The 17,347-nt window shown below is 32.6% G+C and overlaps 1 protein-coding gene across 1 annotated transcript in view; it reads right to left on the reverse strand.

Moving 5' to 3' along the window:
• XRCC4 (X-ray repair cross complementing 4) overlaps positions 1-17,347 on the reverse strand; it is a gene marked incomplete at both ends in the record, with an annotated part of 177,241 nt that overhangs the window by 111,558 nt on the left and 48,336 nt on the right. Inside the window, 2 exons of the mRNA XM_084234298.1 lie at positions 13,453-13,559; positions 15,060-15,212. Coding sequence (XP_084090424.1) covers positions 13,453-13,559; positions 15,060-15,212 — 260 coding nt within the window. The remainder of the gene's footprint in view (positions 1-13,452; positions 13,560-15,059; positions 15,213-17,347) is intronic.

The raw sequence follows: 17,347 nt of genomic DNA on the forward strand, positions 1-17,347 counted from the left end.
AGTCCAATAGCAGAGGGAATTGTGACTCATTTAAACTGTAACAAATGACGAATCTGTGTAAGTGGGTCTCTCAGGCAGTTTATAATCAATCATAGTCAATGAATCTGTGAGTAAGTGGCACACCAGCCAAAGTACAGAGAATGAATGGAGTCTTTTAGGCTAATTTGGATATAACACAATGTTTAAATAAGTGTTATGAAGTTTAGAGAAAAACAACTATTATAAACCATACTTTATCCTTCTGAAATAGGGAGGAAATTACGCCAAATAAAAGTCATAACTGCTGGGCTTTGTTTAGCAATATGACTATGCTAAAATAAACTTTGAGGCAGGCCTGATGTTAAGCCAGAAAATAACGATAAAACTCCGAAATTGTCAACATTTTACTAATGGTGTTTAAACAATATGGCAGGTAAATGAATTAAAATAACAATCTAATTTAAACTGCATTTATTGTGTTCATTTCAAATATTATTTAATTATACTGCCAAGAATTCATTCACTACTTAATAAATGCTTAAAATCCTACTGTGTGCAAGGCACTGTGCTACAGTGCAGGATTAACTACACTAAATCACCTCCATTGCCTTTTAGAACACAAAGAGTATGGGAAACAAAGAAAACTATCTAAAGAATTCTTTGAATCCATAGATTCCTACAAAAAAAATAACAGTAATAATAGTCTGTATAGTATACAGACTGACTATGCTTTCATACATATTACTGATAAACTTTTCAAAGTCCCTGTGTGATTTTGAGGTAAGAGACAGTAACCATATCCACAATAATAAAGGGAAGATTAGACAGGAGCTCTCAGATCACAGGCTAAATCTTTCTAATTAAAATATGCTACATGCTGCCTCTCCTTATGAGATGCTGGCATTTAACTAAGGAAGTAGGTTAAAAATGTGGTACCACCTAAAACATGTGGGTTGTTAAAATTTATGTAATATTTAAACAGAATAAATACATAAGCAACTATAGGTAAAAAAAAATAGGAATTCTTGCAAGAAGGGTTTCTTTTATTCTGAACTACAAAGGACTGGAGACTTGAAAAAGGGCAGATTTTCCTTCCAAGAGATAATACACATTAATACTTAATTTTTAAATTTTTTCCTAAATAAATATGAAAGGAAGCAATAGAAAAGATGGTAATGAAGTGGTGGCACCATTATTTTATTTTTTAAAGGAACACACTTCTTATTCCAATTTATAAAGCTGTCAATCACAGTTTTTCAAACATGAGCTGTAAGTACCTGGCTTTGAAAATAAAGGCTTTCCAGCTGACAGCACGTCTGCAGGAGGCTCTCCATATAACTATTAGACGCTATTTTTTGTTTGTTTTGTTTATCTTTGAGTTTAAAATAAAGTATAAAAGAAAGGATGTCACTTAAAAAGCAATTACATTTTAAAAAGAAATAATTATTATTCCTGATCTCTTTTGTAATGGAAATTATTGCAGGTATATAATACTTTGCACACATGTCTTGAAGAAATTATTCATGTGAATCCTCGGTAGTGAGGTCTAATTTTATTTCACTTTAGAAAGCTATACCATAGTACAGCAAGGAAAGAAAGCCCGTGTAGGCTTGATCTGCAGCAGAAAAATTATGAATATAAGCATTCACAGTTTCAAAAGGAAAGTCTTAATAATTAGCCTTTGAAATTTGTGTTTTTTAATAAAGCAAATGGCATGAGTTTTGTCATGTAAACTAAAAACATTTAGTATTTTTAAAAATCTCTCTAAATTATAGTATTAAATCTTCTCTTTTGTAATGTATTATCCAATTTCATAATTTTGCATTTCATCTCTATGAAACAGAAAATTCAAAAAGTGAATAAAGAAAACAATGTAAAGGAATAGAACCTCTATTTTAGTAGACATTGTTTATTAAAGATATAATTTAATATCTATGAAATTATAGTATACAAGGACACATTAAAAGTAATGTATAACAAAGACTATTATAAACTTTAATTTTCAATAATCTTATCTGTTCTTTTGAAAATAAGTTAACTTTCTAGTAATGCAGGTGCTGAACTGTGGAAAGTGGTACATGCAGTATTTCTCATAAAATAAGATAGAAAGTACAGGCCAATTATCGTATTAAAAACTGGAAAACTTGTAGCTAAGGAAACTTGTTAATTTTTTATGTCTGTCTTCCAAGCTTATTTGGTCTTAAAAATCATCTTTAACTAAAAAATAATATAAACTTTGTTTCCTGCACTGCAATTTTAAAGGAAAAAAGATCATTTCTCGGGAATTCTTGAGTTCAAATTTATCTTCCTGGTGGTAATCAATTTTAACCCTTTTTTTTCAGTAAGTAAAGCTAATGAGTAAAACCACTGGGCATGCATTTAAAGCAGGGCATATAGCATCTTCCTCAGGGTTTATTATTGGTCTTTTGAGCTAATAATAATAATAATAGAATCACCCCAGAGGCCTCACACTACGGTCAACACTCTATCCTAGTTTTAATAACCTTAGAGTCACCAAGGTGATATATTAAGAGTATATATTGAAGAAAGAGTTCACAATGGTTTACATCTTATAGTCACTACATTATTTGCCATCACATGCTTTAGAGTCTGAAGCTTAGCTTACACAAATTTTTTTAAAGTTACAATTCATACTCTAACACCATTCCCAGTTACCTTCCAATACCATAAAATCCATGTCCAATGCTAAGCAACGAAGCATTGTAGTAGGAGAGGAGGGAAAAAGAACTGTATGGTTGAATATCTAGTGTTGTTTCCATTGATTGTAATCACCTTTTGGTGGGACTTAGTTATGGTGCTAAGTGGCTTTGAAAATGCTCTCCAGATTGATGTGGTCTGTTTCTCATCACCAAAGGAACTAAATGTTAGATCGAAATACACAAAATTACCAATATTTGGCCATCATTGAAACATAATTTTGCATACTGTAAATCAAGGGATGATAAGGAGTACAGCCTTTAATTACATTGTAACCAAAAAAGAAGACTGTACCTGTTTAAGATAAAGGGAAAACAAGATATCACAACAGGTCTTATGGAAAAGAATGTAGCCAGAACTAGTGAGTAAAGTTTGTACTTAAATATCAGCATCCACACCTCAGTTCTCAGAATTAAGATAACTTTTTTCTTTTAATTAAGGAAGTTTACCTCAAGGTTTATATGTTACAAATGAAAACAAAACAACAAAAGTGTTTTAAAACTGTTTTTGGAAACAGTGACTCTGAGATACCCATTGTGAATGGATGGTCATTAATTACTGGCCAACTTCTAAAATCCTAGTTGTGGACTCAAATTTCAGCAACTAGCTCTGTTGAATTTATTATAGCAGTTCTTGAAAATACTCCTTCCTTTTAAAGTATCAGCTTAGATTAGAGATTAATTTTATCTCCTTAAAATCATATGTGTAAGTCAAAGTCTACTTTAGAAACTTCAAAGGTATAAAAGTATTTGGTTCTTGCATTTAAGTAATTTGTAATCAAGATGACATATTACAATAAGAAAATTCAATATGAAATTAAAGTTTAGTCTACCACATATTTTCAAAATTATGATCAAGTCAAAATTCATTATAAAAATGGGTGCATTATCTCAATCATCACAGAACCATTAAATAAAGCACTTTTAAATAATAGAGTAAAACACACAATTTAAAAATACAGCTACATAATTTCTTTCCTGGGAAATTCCTTCATCATCAACAATGCCAACAAGTATGAAGGGCTTCTCACAGCATCATGGAAAACTGAACGTTTTCAGAAGATGATTCTTAATTTTGCTTGTTTCCAAATCTCACAATTGTCATTCCACCATCCCTTCTTTCTTTATTACAGAAACCCATTTTGTTCATTTCCACAGCTGAGCCTAAGGGGTGAAGTCCTGACTAGGGTGAGTCAGTCACTGAAAATATACCATTCCCCTTATAATAGGCAGTGTGGAGAAAGAGTGTGTGGCAATTATTTAGGGATCCCTGAAGAAAAAAAGTCTATGTAAACAGATAATAGATATGATGCTGAAGCAATGACAGTCATTTTGCATTTTATGCATGAGAAAAAAATTCCTGCCAGACAAAAGTACAAAGATAGAAAGAAACCAAGTTCTTGATGCCATTGTGGAGATACTGAATTATCTAACCTTGGAAATCCTTTATTTTCACACTTTCTATGCGAGATAATTAATTCCTTATTATTACCTACAACTGAGTCTTTCTTACTTGCTGCTAAAATTATCCCAACTGAGAATAATTTTTGTTGAGTCACTCCCCAAATTATAGCCATTTCTCCACCCCTGCCCCCCACCAAGTTCTGAGCATCACCAGGTAAATGTGTATAGCTACCATTTTTCAGTATTCCTGATTTTTGCCACAGGCTTGAATTTGGTCCTCAAGTTCTCTCTTTGAGTCTTTCTTTTGTTCCTTCACTTGTAACTGCCCTCTTTTGTTGCATCATGGATTTAGAATTTGCTTGGCAAGTCCACTGATACTCATTCTTCACACATACCCAGGCCCTCAAAGTTAAGTTGCAGCAAGTATTATCTCTGTGCTGGTGGGCTGGCAACATTCCAGAACCTCAACATGGGTAACTTTCTCTATCCCTTTAATCTTAAATATGGCTTATAGATAATGTTGATGAATTGGCTCAAGGAACCAGATGTGCTCATTGTGGCACAGACCCTTGTCATAATCACAGAAAGACAAGAATCCTATGTATCACACTGTAAACATTCAGTTGATTTAGGGGCTGTTGCTGCATTATACCAACTTTTGTCTCAACTGGGTCATGGTTTACAGTTTTATAGGGCCAATACAAATGTTTAGCTTCACTTTCCTAGGACAAATTTATAAAAGATGCAGGCTTTTTGAGTTCATTCTATCATAATGAACCCCCAAATCAGTGTAATATCTTAATTACATCCATGAACATCAACACCCCCCTAAAAATTTCATGATCTGACATTAACCAGATCATAAAGAGCTGGTAGTACAATTTCTTTTCCACAATAATAAAACCTATTATAGAACCACAGCATCAGGCTGAGATAGAACTTTTTAGTACACAGAGATCAGTCATAGATCTCATGTCATAGAGAAAGATGGTGTGAGTCACAGACAGAAATTTAAACTTCCTATTAAATAAATTTGAGAAGTAAAAAAAGATGAAAATATTAATAATACACTTTAAATATATCCAAAATAATTATTTCGAGAGCTCATTAATATAAAAATTTATTAATGAGACATACTATATTCTCTTTCTGTTTTGGAAATCCATGTGCAGGTTATACTTATAGCACATTTCAATTTAAACTATCTACACTTCCAGTGTCTAATAATCTCATGTAGTTTATGGCTACCTTTCCAAATAGTGCGGTCTTCAGACAAACCTCTCTCTTATGCCATGTACTGACAAATGGTGATTTAGTTTCTACTTGAATACTTTTTTCTTTTCATCTCACTTTCTCACTTATTTTAAGCATCAGTTTCCTTTGAACAAGATATAATCCATCTTTTCTGTTTTAAACAATTTTCTGTTAGGTCAATGAATCTGAATCTCTTGTGACATAGTTTCCTTTAAAAATATATAAAATGGTCTCCTTACTCAAGACAATATAAAGATTCAATGCAATCCCTTTCAAAGTTTTAATGACATTCTCCAAAGAAATAGAACAAATGGTTCTATATGGAACCACAAAAGACACTGAATAGCCAAGCCAATCCTGACAAAGAGTAGAGAAAGAATGATGGCACCATACTCCCAGAATTTAAGATATACTACAAAGCTATAATAATCAAAACAGTATGGGATTGGGGAAAAAAAAAAAAAACAGATACACAGACCAACAGAATAGAACAGAGAACCCAGAAATAAATCTTCACAGCTATGAATAGCTATTCTACAAGGAGCCGTATTACACATTGGAAAATGAAAGTTTCTTTAATAAATGGTCTTGGGAAGACTAGAAAGCCACATGCAGAAGAACAAAACTAGATGGACTATGTTACACAAAAAAAGTTAATTCAAAATGGATGAAAGACATGGGAGTATGATCTCAAACTATAAAATACATAGAAGAAAACATAGGTAATATGATGAAAGACTTTTGGTGCCTTAGTGGTAGGTATGGTGTGGTAACATACCATCTTCATGGAAGTCACTGCATGTCATATGGTTTAATATTAGTTCCCTGAGTTGATGGTATACTTTGAGAATATATGATACCTGATTATATATTAACTTCTCTCCATATTTAGTATGTCTACTTAAAACAGAGATATACAGTGCCTGTCCTAGGAAAATATTTGTTTTCTTTAGATAATTCCCCTTTTCCCTCTTCATTTCTATAAAATCTAAACCATCTAAGGTAGGATTTCTCACATTGCCCAGAATAATAATGGCCACTGGAAAATATCCTAAGATTTTCTAATTTTGAGAATTTTTTGTAATACATTCCACCCTTCATTTATCACATACACATCAGCATATAAAAGACTGAGAAGTTATATAGGAAAGAAAAACATTATTTAAGTAAGTGATCACATAATTTTTTTCTCATTTATGTATTAAGCTATCAAAATAGCATGGAGAGGACAACTTCTGTCAAGGTGTCAAAATCTTCGTAATAGATGCTTGATGTAAGAAGATAGAAATGTAACTTCTGGTTAATAAATCCATTGATCCAACCCACTAACCCACTGCTACCAACTTCCACCAACAACACAGCTAGATGTGAATATCAGCTTCCACTGACAGTTGACAGAGTTCTCTTTGATTACTCACAATAGCTGCCAGTCCATATAGCCTCTCAGGTCCTAACATACTTTGCTTACTAGTCTGAGCTGGGGGACTGAAGACTGGGGGACATCAAAGGGGACGCCATAGGCAAGAATTTCAGGCTCTAGTTTTTACTGAATTTTATTTAATTTTCAAGCACACACTCTTTTCATAGTACTGTTTACCTTTTGTGACTTTCCAGAGCACTAAAATATCTGTTACTTTTTGCCTGTTTTAGATTTACAGTTACTTTTGGAGGAAAGGACCTGTCAACCTCATTTATCCAAAGCCAGAGATGAATATCCTTAACAGAATTTATTTTTGTCTAAGAATATATAAAACACAAGCATATTTATATTTAATATAAATATATAAATATAAAGCAGATGTCTAGGAGATAATATCAAAGTTATATTTTGATAGTGGGGTATAGAGAAATTACAGATTTGCTAACAACCTTTGGTCATTTGAGAGTTCTCAGGTAAATAAAAACTAAGTCAAAATCACAGCCATTAATATACAGAGGGAGATATAGCTGGTAAAGACAAAAATTGTAAGGTATCACTTACATGCAGAACCTAAAAAAGTAGAACTCATAAGAACATTGGTTTTTAGGGGTATGTGAGGGAATTAAGGAGATGCTGCTGAAGGATACTAACTGGCAACTAGCAGATAAGTCCTAGAAATCTACTGCAAAGCATAGTGATTATAGCCAAAAATACTATATTATAAATTTCAAAGTTACTAAGAGATTAGACCTTAATTGATCTTACCACAAAAAATAAATGATAAATATTTAATGCTATGGAGGTAACCATATTGAAATCTATAAATGTATCAAATCAACCATTTACCCCTTAAATGTACATAATGTTACATGTCAATTACATCTCAATGAAAATTATATATACAGGAGGATGACTTCAATAGAATATGTGCGGTCTAGAATTTTCTCTACAAGCTATGTATCATGAATCTTGACTTAAAATGATGATGCTGACTATCTGCAGAATTTATGAACAAATAGAAGCTCTCCTCTATAAGAGAAAAATAATTTCTCATGATTTCATTGCATCAATGGCAATTTCCTCAATGCCAGGAAATTTCCAGGGTTTATACACTACCTCAAATAGAGGCCTCTATTCCCTCATCTGAAAACTAATGGGTGAACCAGAAGATCTAAAACACAATACAGTCTAGATTTTTGAAGTACATAATGTCATTCCTCAGTAGCAATGCTTATATGTATAAAAGTCCATGATACTACTAGGAAATACACTCAAATTGCTTTTTCAGTTTTGTGAAAGATTTTAGTAAATCAAGTTTTTTATTTAGAATTTATAAATAAGTGTGTCTATGATAAACAAGTTGGATAAAATTAAGGGCATAATCTGGGATTCTAAAGCTGAATTTCTGAGTAATCTCTTTGGCAGTACATGTTGTTGTCCCCTCTGTGAGTAGACATTCACTGTTCAAAGTAACAAGCTCTTTTACACTTAGAAATTTTGGATTCTGTTCTATTTTTAAAAGCTACTATATCAGTATTCATCAACTGTTTAACATAGCCATTCAGTTATTTTCAAAAAGGCTATTCTATAATCACACTTCCTGAAGGAAACCCACAAGCTATGGAGAAATCTAAATTATTGATAGCAGTTACACAGGGATTTTGCTGCTGGTTAAGATGGACCAAATTAACCTAATGTGGTAAATCTCAGGCTACTAGTTAGGTAGAAAAGTGGTAAGAAAGCTTATCTTATTTGTTTTTAGTGGTTATGTATGGTTAATATGAAATTATGAGAGTAAAACACTTACTACCTAATTTCTTACTTGTACTTTTAGTAAGGTGATTTAACTGGTGTATAATTGTAAAAAAATACCAATTTCTACTAAAATAAATAATTATAACTCAATATTGTTTATTAAAATTATTTAAAAATAATTAAAAGTAATTAATTATTAAAAGTAATTAATCAGAAATTAAAAATATTCTTGTAATTGCTAATTAGCAGCCAATCAGGCATAAGTTTTCAAAATACAAGATAGATCCTATAGGGCTTCCCTGGTGGCACAGGCGTTAAGACACAACCTATGAAGCTATCCGCAGCCACTACAGTATGAGTTTGATTCCTGGCCAGTGAGCAACCCACATGGTGCAGCAGACCTCTCCTCACTCACCCACTGCTCCCCTCACCAGTGTATTTCATTCAATCTGCCTGTTCTATTCCCTACTCTGTCTCTGGTGAATCCTCTCCCCCCCCACACCTCTGGCCTGTACCCCATTTCTTGTATGCATAAATAAATAAATCTTTAAAAAAAAACCCTGTATCTATGAAAAAATCCAGTTTTTTCCCACTAAATATTCACAAACATTTTGAGTGATATTAAAACCAAGAAATATTTTGTAACAATGGCTGAAGTTCTTAGACTATTCATATACATTTAAAATTAAATAATTCTGTTATTACATTATCAAAAATTGATATGAAATAATTTTTAGGTGATCAGATATTTATGGGGCAAATGAAGAGTCAGTTGTCTACACTGCTAGATGTTTTGGCACTCAGATTCTATACTAATTACTTTTATAGCTCCATATATTTTGATGAGGTTCTGTTATCAGTGAACCTACTTCAACTTGAAGATTCTCCAAAGTCCAGGACAACAAGTTTTACCCTTATCTTTTATCCAAAGCAGGAAGGTTTTTGTAGAGAAGGGTATTTTCACTAGCTACAATAACCCAACAGCTTTTCACAGAATTAAAAAATAACAACAAAACTTTGGAGAAGACCAGACTAATCAAAAAATCTTTAGTGCAACAGGAATTAACACCAACTATAATGGGGTGAAAGTGACCCACCCTCCTCTGTAATACAGGGATTGAGCTATAAATAGAGACAACAGCAATTACTTTATATAGAATAATCTTAAGCTGAAAAATAGGCCTTCCATATGCAGTTGTAATTTAAGAAATAAAGTCTGTAATAACCTATATGCTACAACATAGGGAAAGTAAATCTTGCTACAGAAAAATATAAAATGCAATTGTGGGGTGGTATTAACTGTGATGTTCAAGTTTCAGAATAACTTGGATCTCCTTTTAGCTAATAAACTGTTAAATATTTTTAAAGATTTTTCATAGTATATGGTGTTGTACATATGAGAATGATATAGTCTATTAGATTAGACCAATTGTCATTTATTATAAAATAAATGTTACTTCCTCAATACTCCTAATAATGGGGGAAAATTTTAAACTTGAAACAAAATATGTGATGAAATAGTTTGCTTATTCATTGAAAAAACACTATGAGTATTCTGGAAGCTATAATATTTCTAATTTTATCAGTATTCTGGAAGCTAAAATATTTCTAATTTTATCAGTATTCTGGAAGCTATAATATTCCTAATTTACTTCTGGATAGGTATAAAAATAACTAGATCTTTTCCTTAAATGAATATTGTAGACGTACTATTGGTCTCATTAAACCTCTTTTATCATGGAGAAATGGAGTAATAATGTAAACAACCTATGGGAAATTAGGTGACTTTAATAAGTAATTATGAAATAATTAATTATTAAAATGTAAATACAAAAATTATAATTAAGTTATATATTTAACAACTTAAGGAAGTGCTTTTCTGAAAGACAGAGCAGATATATTAAATTCAATCCCATCAATTTCCTTTCCTCTTGCTTTTATTATAGGGAAGGTACACATGAACCAACAATATCTAAAATAAATTCATATTTATTTGTACTCTAAGAACAAGAAATTTATTATTAAGATAGCAGAATAATTTCAGGAAGAAATTCTCATTACTCTGCCCCAAAAACATAGTAATAATCCATAAAATACCAGAAAACAAAGTAGTGATTAAAATAAATATCCCATGAATTTAGAATATATTTTGCCTCTGTGAAAGAATGAATTATGGAATCTGGTAAACTATAATAAGGTCCATTTTGCTGTTATATACAATGTTTTCCATCAGAGATAGGAAATCTAATTCTTAATTCAATATCATGCATTTTAGATCTGAAACAAATCTGAATTTCTTGAACATATCCTGACGCAGGAAGAAAAGGATAGTTAAAATGTCTAACAAAATGCTCTAATTCTTGACATCAAAAACTTATGAAAGCAAGTCAAATGCAAAAAAGTATGTAGTGAACAAGATATGAGTTAAAGGAAAAATGTCACGTAAAATATAGAAAAATATGCAACAAACTAAACATTTTTGAAGAGAAGAGAAATTTTGCCAATCTTAAAGCGGTACAATTACAACTTAAAACTTTGCTTAAAAGAGACTGAACACATAAAAGACCCCATTCTCATATACCCATATTTAACCATACATTTTCTCTTCAACAATAATTTTCCTCTACTTCAAAGGTTTGTGAGATATTCTGAATAAGGAACAAAATCAAAGGCCATTGTATTTAATAAAAATTGTGAGTGCTTAAATTTGGAAAGAGTACAGATTCTCTTTCTTTGTGAACTTTTGATTATATTCAATTATTAAGAATGATTTCATTTTAAATGGGTCACTAGTGGAAAATAAGTATAGCCCCATATAAAGGAAATTTAACTCTGATACGCAAAAGTGAGTGTGTGTTAATGTGACTCTGTGATCCAATTCAAATCTAATTCAAATCAGATTAAACAATCAGCTAATTTAATCAATGTCAGTATGTCTCCATGCCTATATAACTGTAAATTTATTCAACATTCTTTCTTGTCATTGTAGGATGTCCCCTAGATGAACTAACCCTCTCATGTTTACCTCATGTTCAACCTTCTTTGTTGGTCATCTTCCTGACCTCTACACAACCCCCTGTATGAGTGACCTTTTCTAACTTTTTTGATATTGCATGCAGCTTTAATTACCACCTTCGCTTATATATTCAGTAAGAAGCCCTCCAGAAACTCCAAACTTGTGTATCCAAATCCATATTCACTATCTCAGAAATAATGTTCCTAAAACTGAATTCCTAACCATCCTCCTTCAGTACCCCAAACATAGTAAATGGCATATCTTTGGCAGTTCAGTCCAAAAACCTTACCATCCTTGGTGCCTGTCTTTCTTTCATGATCCACACTCACTTGATCAGCAATATTATTGCCTCTAAACATATCTACAATCCGCTGTTACCTTTGCTGTTACCACTCTGGCCTAAGTTATTCTCATCCTTCACTCCCTGTTGAACTAATTTTCTGTTGCATCTTCTATATTTATCATTCTGTATTCTATTCTCAACATAATTGCTAGATTAATCTTGTTAAAACATGTGACTTGGGGGCATCCCCGGTGGCTCAGCAGTTGAGCGCTGGGTTGTGAAGCTGCCTGCAGCCTCTGCAGTGCCTGTTTGATCCCCTGCCGGCCAGCAAGGTCCCACATGGTGTGCAGACCTCTCCTGCTGCCCGCTGCTCCCCTCAGCAGTGTACTTTGTCAGTCTGCCTGTTCTGTTCTCTGCTCTGGCTCTGGTGAATTCTCTCACCCTCCTGTGCTTCTGATTGTACCCAGTGTTTGTATAAATAAATAAATAAATCTTTAAAAAAAAAAAGTGACTTGATTGTTTAAAAATTTTCCAAGTTTCCAATAGAAAATCAAGAAAAAGTTTAAATCCTTACAATGGCCTATAAGGTCCTACATATATTCTGGTCTCTCTCTGTCTCATCTAATTCTCCCCATCTTCACCTCCCCACCTTACCCATTCTGCTCTCTGTGCTATTGCCTGAACAAATCAGGCAAGCTCCCACCTCAGGGTCTTTTTACTTAACCTGCTTTTCTGTTATGCATGCTCTTCCCACAGAAAGACTCGTTGCCTTCTCACCAAGGTCTTTTCTGTAGTCCTGGATAAAACCACAACCCTCATTTTTATTCCTACTTTCACATTTTCCATTATCCATTGCTGGTTTATTTTTCTCTTTACCACTTATCACGACCTAACATTCTTTATACTTAATATTCATCTTGTTATTGTGTGTCCAGGACTAGAGATTAAATCCCACGAAAACAGAAATTTTTCTGTGTAACTCTCTACTACATAGAAAAGTTCCTAGTATATAATAAGCACTCAAAATGTATTTGCTAAATAAATATTTATGGAAAGGATAGTTGGTATATATCAGAAGCATTTAAGAGTAAGGTAACTTCAGGGGTTCCTGACTCTAGGAAATTTATAAAACTCTAGAAAAATCATCCATGGATTACACACGTTGGATGTCTGACCTGCAGGCTCAAGTACTTTAAACTTCTATCTGTCCCTCAGCTTATTGCAATATCATTTCTGAATAATAAGAGGGAGCCTCAACCTCAGGACTATCTAAAATATTCTGGATCATTCAGGGCCCCATCTAGCACTCCAGCTAGACAGATCTCAAATATTAAAGGCAATTTGTTCTGAGTTAGAAATACTTATCTTGAAGACAAATCTTGCTTATTGTGTATGCATTCCTGTTTAACAAGGAATCGTATTTTTCTTGCTTTGTTGTTGCTAAAGCACGGTTTTATTTAAAAGTAAATATAATTTTTTAACAATAGTATTTGAGTTTAAGACAAAAACTCCTAAAGAATTTTTGAAAAAAATTTTTATAGCCTTTTACATTCTGATTTATTATCATTAAAGTAATAAGCCCAATTGAGATGTTCAACAAAGGACATAAATGTTTATGTTTTACCTGGAACTAACACAGAGGGATCAGGCAGATTTTCATTTTCCTCATCAGTACTTTCATCATAGATTGCATCTCTGTCAGTAGTTACTTCAGAATATGTTGCAGTTTCCCTAGAAACAGAGAAAGGTAGAATATTAGCTAACACCTAACAATAGCTAGGTATTATTTCCAAACAGGTAGCTAAGGAAAGTATTTCTGCAAAGATTCTAATAAACAATCCATACTGAAATATGTATGATGTAGTTAAAGTCACTTCAAAGACTACATATTAATTCTCTTAAGAACCAGTTTCTCCAAAATAGAGAATCACACAAAGCTAAACCAAAAGAAACCCTAGAAATATAACAGCAAAATTGAGGCTACTAGAGAGAAAGGATGGAGGAAGTAGAGAGCAAAGGGGAAGGGAGCCCAGTGGTCTGTGGTGAAGGATTATGGGTGCTTTGTTGGTAGGTAGGTGAATTAACATACATCAGAAGATGAGGTGTGAACCTATTTCCTTAAATCATGCATAATATTGTAAACCAATGTTAGCTCGATTAAAAAAAGTTTCTCTTTCATCTAATAATCTAAATTTATTAGATTTATTATTCACCAAAATTAATTCTTGAATCAGTTACTTATCACTTATTATTCTACTCTGAAAATACTATTTTCCCAATTATCTTTGATAGGTTATAGAGTACTCATAATTTTATTGATATCAAAGCAGTTACATCTTTCATTTGACCTCATTCTAATCCATAATCTTTATTATTATAAAGATAAAATAAGACAGACAGTTTAAAGGACTGGCCCAAATTCATGTGCCAGAAGTAGGAACATTTGACATCAAATGCTCTACTCTTTAAATTATGAGATTTGTAAACCTATGTTTATGCTCACACTGAGGGCATTAGACTCAAAGTTATATCCACTACATCCTAAAGCATTATAATTGTCTAAAATTATACCAGTGATAAGTTACATATGATTCTTCCTTAAAAATCAAGTATACATCAGGGTCTCCCTCATGGCACAGGGGTTAAGTCTCCGCACTACCAAGTTATTGCCAGCCACTGCAGCAGCATGAGTTCATCCCCATTCAGGGACCTAAGCCACATGGTGCAGCAGACCTCTCCAGTCTCCCTGCTATTCCCCTCAACAGTGTATTTCAGTAGATCTGTTTGTTCTGCTCCCCACTCTGTTTCTGGTGAATACTTTCACCACCTGCAAGTTCCGCCAATACCCCTGTTCTTCTCTGCATCAAATTTCAGAGCCACTTGATTCTAAATTTAACCATTGCTTAAATATCAAGATTACAAATGTGCATCTAACTCTAGTTTTGCAGATTAAAGTTTTCAGTTAGTACATATCTTAGTGATAAATAAGAATTAAATATTTGGATAAACTTCATGCCATTTTGAGATTTAAGTATAGATGTGACAATTGGGCAAACTGAGTGATCATATTGAGAAATGCCAGTCCACTGCAACCCTGTCTAACAGCATTCAACCCCAGATTATCAAGCAATCTCAAATTACTAAAAAGTTGGCACCTAACTTTTAATAAGTTTGGGAAGAAGTTCCACATCTATATGCATCTGCTACCTAAAAACACAAAGGTCAAAATACCTTTCATGATCAATGTTCTTTTCTGGTTCTTGAGCTTCATTTAACAATTTATGTAAGTTTCTTATCTTTGCTTTCTTCTCATTCAGCACCAGAATAAACCGTTTATAAAGATCAGTCTCCAAATCTTCTTTAGCTCTCACACACTTTTCAAATCTAAAATATAAATAAGCAAATTAAATCAGGCATTAATATTGTTTAATCTAATACTGAAAATAATTTTAAAGAAAACCTTTCAAAAAAATTAAAAACATTTTAAAATTTTTTCATTGTACTCATTTAAATTTTTACATGGAGAGCTAAACAACACTCATTGGTTGGTAATGTTGGTAATTTAGGTAATGAACTAAGGAGAAAAACTGCAAGCTGATTAAAAAATTTTAAAAGCTAAATACCTAAATTTAAGAACTTATTCACAATATCTTGATTTCCAAAAGAGTATTTTTATGTAGAAATTTCAAAGAATAATTTGTATTTTGCATGTACTTTGTCTGCTTTGTTAATATACTATTAAAGCAATGATGATCTTATTTTGTGATTAATCAATTTATTGAATCTATTTGCCCTAACTAAATTATGAACTGCTCTATAAAAAGAACATGAATTAACCAATTATGCCACTTACATCCTTTTAACTCAGGATCTCTCTCTCTCTCTCTTTTGCATGCCCGTGCACACACACACACACACACACACACAAACACACAAACACAATACACATACATATGTATTGAATAAAAGCATCCAAGTTGAAATTTCCAAGGAGAGATTAATGGAACAGCAAATGAAAAACACTATGTATCTTCAATTTTAGATCTATATAAGACAAAACATAAAATTCTCTATCATTTATCATTCTTCCTACCATGCTCAAAGAGAAACAAAGGATTGTATTAATTTTAATTTCCCAGATACAAAAAGTGAAGAAAGTAAGCCAGAAGAAGTTGCATATAATCAGTATGTGTAAACACACACACTATGTATAAATTTCTATTTTACAGACTAAAGTATAAATTATTTTACATTTTAATGATGTCTAGTTTTATCTTTACAGTGCTATTTATTTATACTTTGGTTGTTTTATATAGGTATCCTAGTATTTTTATTTTTACATATACATATACATATTTCAATGAAATAAGTAGTAACAAAAATGTCAAAATTCTGTACCTTTGAGGCATAAGCCTTTACGCTTTCAACAATCTACCTACCTAGAGCTGCAGAAAATTAGGGCCACTCACGGGATGGAAAGGCACATATGGTACTATATTTTCTGGCACCCGTTACAGCAATCATACAGCATAGGCATTGCCAAGGCTGTGAATTCCACAAGGGCAGAGAGCATGTGTGTGTTTGGCAACTTTATCCTCTGTGTTTCACATAGTGCTTGGCATTCAACAAATGTTTACTAGCTATTTATTAGGCAAATGGATTACATGAGTGATTTAATATGGACATTTTACAAGGAAGTGGAAAGCTATTAATTCTAAATATATATTTCACTCATTTAACAGCTATTTACCACTATAAATTAACATTTTTCATCTTCAATTTTTAAAAAATATGTAATAAGTAGCATTAATATAATAGTAGTCTTTTTTTTTTTGTATCAACCTAAGCTTTCTGAGAAACACACCAAATAGAGTGGAGAAATAAACAAGGCTAAAGTTTAAACGTAACTGTCAATATTGATGGCTTAATCAGGGATATGTCATTGTATTTATATTTCTGAAGCAACTATCATATAAGCATTATATTCTCACTTTCCTATACTATTTTCTACAGATTTTTTTTTATTTATACAAGAACTGGGGTAGAGTCAGAGGTGCGGAAGGGTGAGAGAATTCACCAGAAACAGAGCAGGGAGTAGAACAGGCAGACACCAAGGACACTGCTGAGGGGAGCGGCAGGCGAGACAGGAAAGGTCTGCTCGCCATGTGGGTTTCTTCCTGGCCGACCGGGAATCAAACTCGCATGCAGAGGATGCGGACAGCTTCACAGTGCGGCGCTCAACCCGCTGAGCCACCGGGAAGGACCCTCCTATACTATTTTCTAATGTAACACATTAAAAATTTTTTGAATAGAACATACATCAAGCACTTCAGTTTACAGTAATATTTTTAACATAAACAATAAAATACTTCAAAATAATTTAAAGATATGCAAGGAAAAAAATCAATATATAAAATTGCATAATAAAAATCTTTCATAATGTTATTACATAAAATTTAGGAATAGTAACCAAATGGCAACTTATCTGATTAAAATGCACTTTTCATCTACATCAGGTC

This window comes from Talpa europaea (genome assembly GCF_964194135.1).
Source record: "Talpa europaea genome assembly, chromosome: 5".
NCBI lineage: Eukaryota > Metazoa > Chordata > Mammalia > Eulipotyphla > Talpidae > Talpa > Talpa europaea.